At 41.9% G+C, this 7,053-nt stretch overlaps 1 protein-coding gene across 1 annotated transcript; it reads right to left on the bottom strand.

Moving 5' to 3' along the window:
• Positions 1–1,614: 1,614 nt before the first annotated feature.
• Positions 1,615–6,416, bottom strand: dusp5 (dual specificity phosphatase 5). Its single transcript, XM_028018780.1, has 4 exons — positions 5,912–6,416; positions 4,842–4,981; positions 4,111–4,330; positions 1,615–2,395 (listed from the first exon to the last, which is right to left on the bottom strand). The coding sequence occupies exons 1-4, from the start codon at positions 6,273–6,275 to the stop codon at positions 1,989–1,991; spliced, it is 1,131 nt and encodes a 376-aa protein (XP_027874581.1). The 5' UTR covers positions 6,276–6,416; the 3' UTR covers positions 1,615–1,988.
• Positions 6,417–7,053: the final 637 nt, after the last annotated feature.

The following is a 7,053-nucleotide window of genomic DNA, read 5'->3' as shown; positions in this document are numbered from 1 at the left end:
GAGCGGCTCGTACCATTTAGTGAAAACGGGGTCTGCGTAGCTAAAAAGGCACGGATAAATTGTGTGTATTTTGAAAAATCTTCCTCTTAAAGTTTACGGACTTCTATTTAAGTATTAAAATGTTAACTATGACACAGTCGTGTCTAATTTGGCTCCAAAATGCTTTATTGGTATTCACATCGCCTTCCTTAAACAGTTGGTACAATCCGACACTTCTCCTCTGGGCGCCAAACAAAATTATTACAGTTCTTCCTTTCCCTGCTGTTTTATCTGAACCAGCTGCTTAGAGCATTGTGTTTTTAGGAGTTTCCTCAATAGGTTATCTAAATTCATAAACAAAAAGGTGATTCTTTATCGCAATTTAAAATAAAACACCGAAGCCTGTGGGACTATTCTTTCCATGTCACGGATTAATCATGTTTTCAGAATTTGAATTATGAGATGTGTCACAAGAAAGATTTATGTACCACAGTTTAGAGAAGCTGTCTTAAAACATTTAGTGCAACCAGACTTTGACTTTGTCTGCTTATTTGGTCATTTAAAGAAGATTTGGACTGCATGCTCCGCTTTCCTTTTTATCTATGCATTTAGTTTTTGTTTTGAAGTGGACATTTCCGATATTCAAGCCAGAAATAACAAAAAGATGTCCCATAAATCAAAATGTCAAGCGGACCTCAAAATCCAAAATGGCTGCCTTAAAACTTGGTGGTAGTTAAAGTAAAACTTTTTTTTTTGCATGTCCAGCCATTTGTAGGCTATTTATCTTTTTTATTTATGAATTGCTGAAAGTAGTTATATAGAAATAATCTGTACAAGAAACAATTAGCCTAGGTGTCGAGGTAATAAATAAACTAAAATTTTTGATGCACACATAGTATTTCTATTTCCAAACATGGCTCTGCTTAGTGTACAAACATATTAATTGGAAACAAATATATTATCCCTAGCTTGTATTGATAATTGCAGCCTAATCCATAACTCCAACAAAAAACTAATCTCACAAATTTCCTGACATGCAATTAGAAAATGCTCAATTTGTGTACCAGGTCATTTCTTGATACAAGAGGCGACTTCTAACAATAAAAATTGAGTATTGTAAAAAAAAAAAAAAACATTTTGAGACTCTTTTAGTCATTCCTAGATATGAAACAGTAAAATAGGGATTTCTGAAAATAATATATTTTTTTCTTTGTTTTATAATCGCAGCTAATAAAATGTAGCATTGCCCACACTGTCAAAACAAAATGAAGTCACGTTTTAATTCTGTCTTATTTCTATTTTCTTTCTCAGAAGCTTCCTTTTGGTGGCGGTTCATGCTGCAGGGCTTTGATCATGAGGCAACATCAAGATAATTGTGGATAATAGTAATACATTTTTCAGCTTTTCACCTGTGATTTATTCTCACCTTAATTTATAAATAATGTGTGGCTTGTGTAACTACCACAATTTGGGAAGACATGGAGCGTGAGTTTTATTCAGAAAAATGAGACTTATTATCTGGGCTCAAAGTCTCTGCAGGTGTCACTGTTGCTTCTCCTTTTAGCACTTCATGTGGACATAATCACATGATCATCGGGTTTTACTTCTTGCTTCAAATACATAAAAATTACAACGTTTCAGTGGTGAAAATATTTATTAAACACATTTAATTTCCTACATTATTGAAAAAACAGACCATTGTTTTTAAATAAATTAGGTTTAAATGCCTAACCGTAATTGTGAATAGGCAAGTGAATCACAATATTAACCTAAGGCATGTATATTGCAGTTAATCACTGTGCTGTGTTGTTTCATCGTCGCAGCTCAAAAGACGGGAAAACCTTTCAGTTGAACACAGTTCTTTGTTATTTTTAACTCTTCGCTGTGTCTCTTGCTGATTTCCGCTGCGTCTACCCGCTCTGCTGGTTTCAACATCAGGCACGCAGAAAGCATTGATTCTTAAAATTTCAAGTAATACTACCAAGCAATCGTAGTTCTTTTTTTTTTCTTTAAGGCAGTGCAGTTATTGGGCTCAGTTTCAACGGGTGGTGTACTGGGGACTGCAGGCAAGAGGTAGGGAGGGTGAACATGGATGGCTCAAAGTTTTTGGTGCTGAAAGTGGCGGAGAAGTCATTGGCAAAAAACGAGGCTGACTCTGTGACGCACGGAGTGGCAGGTTCGGGCGTGGCACCCATGGCCGGAGCGTTGGACAAGACCTCGGACTCGAACTGCAACAGCTGGCCCATGAAGCTGAAGTTCGGCGAAATGACGGAGCGCCGCTGCTTGATGACCTCGAAAGCTTCATTAAGCCTCAGTTTCTGGGTCCTCATGATGTACGCCATGCAGATGGTGGGCGAGCGTGAGATGCCTGCTTCGCAGTGTACCAGTACCTTCCCTCCTGATTGCTTCACTTGATCTAAAAAGGAAAGACAGGAAGAAATCTTTGTTGAAATCCGTTTTTTTTTAGGAGGGTTAGGAGGCCTAACAGCAAAAACTCTCACAGTTTAGCCTCATAATTATCACATTTCTTCTCAGCATACATATCCAAAGCTACTCTGGTCAAACAAAGACACCAGCCTTCGTAGCGCAAGGAGAAAACTTCTTTTGCTGGTGTTAGTCACAAAGCACACCAGCTCCTGCACTAATGTGGGGGCGCTGCATTCAGCCTCCATACTCACAGATGTGTGTCCTATACGTGCCGCGCTCCTACAGGTTTTACCGGTGCATTCTACCACCTCCACACGTATCTACTTTCACCTATCTCTCTAAATGTCCTTTCTTAAACGCTTCAAGAATTCTTAGAAATTCTCCAAACACCTACAGGTCTGTACTTTCATTCGCCTTGCGTGCAAGTCTGTTCTACCCACGGTTGCAGACAGCAGTTTCATTAGCCACTGTGCACACCTACACGTCTGTCTGTGTCACAGGAACTATGAGGGCCACTTCTATCTGTTCCAGAGAGCCCCTCTTGCTAAGAGAGCGACACCAACCTGAATTGAGCTGGACAGGATCTGTGGGTGTTTTAATGACCGAAGTTTGCTCTGAATTAACAGGACATACTTCAGTGGGTCAGCAATATTCATTATCCTCCGCCGTCTCACCGTTACATCAGTTAGACACATTTGGGATTTGCTGATTGATTGTAATTTAAGACCAACAGCTGTGATTATTTGTGTACCCTGCATGTCTAATGGCTGATAAATTACGGAAGCTGCTTTTGAATGTAGGTTAAACCTGCTCCCAGGAACACTTTTGATACCTTATGTAACAACCAGGCTTACGCAGAACCACGTCCCCAAACAATGTACGGTACTGACAATACAGGTCAGGCTAGCTGCTTGTGGATGAGCTGTGTCTTTGGTTCTGCCAAGCTATAAATATCCCATTGTGTATTATCTTTGCTACTGCTACTAGGAGCGTTATGCAGCAGCCTCTTTACCTGTCCTACATGCCGTGCTTCCCTCTGTAACAGATTTTGCTGCCCTGCTGGCCGCGGGGCCATCAGTAATTTCCATCTCGTACGGACAAAAAACCCCTCTCTTACTGTGCATTAGTCACCCAGTATGTACCCTCCACCCAGTCATCACAAATAATAGCTTGTTGTGCTGTGTGGCTCAGTCAGCCTACAAATTCTGACCCCATTGCTACAGTTCACCTAGTTGTCACACTGACTGACCACACCCGGCAACACAGAGATTTGGCCGCGAAGCTGATGACGGCATCGGAGAGCCATCTATGCGTTCAGACGGAGGAGGAGGGAAGGAGATCGGAAGGGTATAAGGCCAGAGAGGAAATCCTGACTGACAGAAGTCTGGCTGGGTTATATCGGTGAGGGATTGAAGGCTTGTGATGACAATAAACTGATTACCGCTGGGTTTCTCAAAGCTTTCTAGTTGTGAATGGCAGCAGGCTTGAGCTAGAGGGAGACTTATTTCAAGATGCCTTTCAAAAATAGCAATGCCTATGTATAGGTATGTAAGTCTTTTTGCATCTCAGCCTGGGTATTTTTAAGATTTGAATATTGTGGCCGTTAAACCTGTACAACGTCCTAATTTAGCATCTTTGCAGACTTGAGGGATTAAAGTATTTTAGCTACCAAGAGTGTTGTCATGAAAATATCCAGCCACTCACCAATGAATTCTATTGCCTCCTGAAAGTGTGAGCTAATGTCGGCCATGGGGCTATCCTCCACCGGGATCCACTTGTAGTCATAGTGGCCCCTGGTCGGATGCAGGTCCCGACGCGACACGTTGAGCAAGGCTGTGATGTGAAGGTCGCTGAGATAGTCCTGTCTGGAAGCGTGGTAGGCACTGCCGAGGTAGAGGAAAGGAAGGATCTCTACGGGTTTACCCTAGAGCGCAGCAAAAACAGAAACATAAGACAGGTGTTAATGGGCAAGAACACACAGCCTCTCAGAGAAGACAAAACATCCACCGCCAGCCTTGATCCATCAGCTTTTACCCACCCAAAACCCTGAGAAAATGCACATTGTGTTCATTTACAGACAAAAACAGTGTGTTGGAAAATGGAGGAATGGAGCCATTAAGGGCAGTAGAACCTCATAACGTGTCAGTCAGAGAGACACAGGAGTTCATTCAGATCTGAGGCTTTCTCAGGCTTTCTATTTATAGTACACATGACAGAGGAAAGGTTGCAGATGAAAGCCTCAGTGAGGGGTTGCGCTTCTCTTTTTTTTTTTGCAATATATATAAAGAAATGAGGAGCACTGAAGGTCAGGAAATATCACGATGTGGCTTTGATGTCAAATATAAGCCTCTCTGATACCAGCGTGGTTTTGTGTGTGCCATATATAAAAACCTGACAGTTTGCAGCTGTGTGGGAGTGGAGGGGTGTTTCCATACCTGATCATAATCTGGTTTGCGGTGAGAAAGCTTCTCGCTGTGGCTGCTGACTCTTTTCTCGGTTTCAGTTCCGCTCTGGTCAATGGTTTTCACCTCAGTGCAAAGTTCAGGGTATTGAGAGTAGAAGTTTACGTATCCTCCTGAGCGAGCAACACACACACACAGAGAGAGAAAGGATATGCATTTTTAGAAAAGAAGCTTAGAATAATTACAACACCACTTCTGGCCTCACACAAGAACGCACTTCTTGTGAAATGGCAGTGTTTATGAAACAGTCTTAGCGCGGGATTTGAGAGTTTATAACCTGATTACAGACGCGTAATTAATTACAGGAGCCCCTCACCAAGGGAACCGGTAATCCGTTTACGCCAGCCTCCTGACAGACGGAGATGGATGCGCTTCCCATCACATTGCCACGACCTGAGATGAACCTACTACACTTTACTACGGTATATAGTAAATATTGGGTTCCGATGAAGGAACCGAGGTTGGTTCGGCATCTTCACCGCCAACGAAAGTCGCTGCAGCATCAAGCTGCGTCTCTCCAGCACTGACTCATCCGCTCTACTGACGCACGCAGGACATTCATTTCTCCAATAAGTGAGAGAAAAATCGGTTCGATGAAGCAATGAAGTGATGGTGATGTTACCAAAATGTTGGTCAACCAATTTTTAAAATTTTTTTATTTTTTTAAAAGAAGAAGCTATTTTAAGGGTGAATCGCGTAGGCTAGTTCATGGATTTTGTAAGATTGCATGCATCCAATTATGACAAAAATAATATAATATAATATAATATAATATAATATAATATGATATAATATAATATAATGTCAAGCAAATCTTGGATATTTATATCATATCCTTGTTACTTTATTAATGGTTACGACTTTCAGCCTGAAACAGGCAACAAAACCATGTAATATGAGGAAAAATTCATTCAGATTCTCAATTTGGATTTCATGAATTAAATTATTTATAATTAGCAAAACTGAACCAAAAACAAACTGGTATATAATAATAATAATAATAATAATAATAATAATAATAATAATAATAATAATAATCTTACCTTTCAAGAAGCAGATGCTTGCCCCGCTCGCTAGATGCGACAGGGTGTTTATTACTATTTGTGCTACACTGTCCTTTTTCAGCTTCTGCCAGTGGGACGTCCGGTCATCGAGAGCCACGATCGCCGATATGCTCCCTTCCCGGAGCCGAAACAGGGCTCTCTCGTCCGGGATGACGAACTGCAGAGGCACAGGCCCTCCCCGGGACCTCCGGACCACCAGAGAGTTGAGATTGACGTTGACGGACCCTTTGATACTGGAGTTCGTGAATGAAAAATAGGGTCGACAGTCCACAATCAGACAGCTGCCGCACTCCTTCCTGATGATCTTCTTTAGACGCCGGCAGTCAATGCTGGAGACCTTCATTTTGAAGACTTCTTGTTGTTGTTGATGATGTTGTTGTTGTTGTTGTTATTGCCTTAAACAACTGAGCTAGATGCGAAAGTGGGCGAGCAGCGAGCCCAGTGCGAGTCTGTGCCTACATTTCCTCCAAGGGGATTCCGGCCGATCGGTTTTATGTGAATGGGACCTCCGGTGAGTGACGTCGAGACCCATATATGGACACCGGCGCTGGTGTGTTCGCAGGAAAAAGCCCGCCCACGTCCATGACTCCGCCGTGACTCCGCCCGCGGGCTCTGGTAGATAATAAGAAACCCTGTACAGAAACTACTACTGATCCAGCCATTACTCACTCACTCCGTCTTTCCCTCCGCAAGAAGCTGCACCAGTCTTTTCATGCAGCCGGTGCTGAAGGTTTTTAGAGGTCGCAACGCCATGGCTTCTAAAGAAATAAGAGGCCGCCTCACCGTCTCAGTTATTGCATAACAAAGCCTTCGCGGCGGGTCGCTGTTTGCATGTTGCGAGGTTTCTGCAAGAGTACAACAAATGATGCAACATCATGCATACATGTGTTGCCTTAAAGGAAATATTCTCTGGACACACCGGGTCCAAAAGGTGTGCATTTTGCAACTGCTAGACTTTAAGTTATTGTGATTTAAAAAAAAAAAAAAAAATTAAAAAAAGTGATTATAATAAATCATTTCAAAAACTCTGTCTACCATTAATGTGACATTCAACTGAAATTTGTAAAATGATAACTTCAGGGCAAAGTGTGAAGATGTTATGCAGCTTTTGCTCCAAAAAC

This window comes from Xiphophorus couchianus, chromosome 5 (genome assembly GCF_001444195.1).
Source record: "Xiphophorus couchianus chromosome 5, X_couchianus-1.0, whole genome shotgun sequence".
NCBI classification, from domain to species: domain Eukaryota; kingdom Metazoa; phylum Chordata; class Actinopteri; order Cyprinodontiformes; family Poeciliidae; genus Xiphophorus; species Xiphophorus couchianus.
The sequence above is the reverse complement of the archived record's forward strand: the minus strand, read 5'-3'. Positions and strand labels throughout refer to the sequence as shown.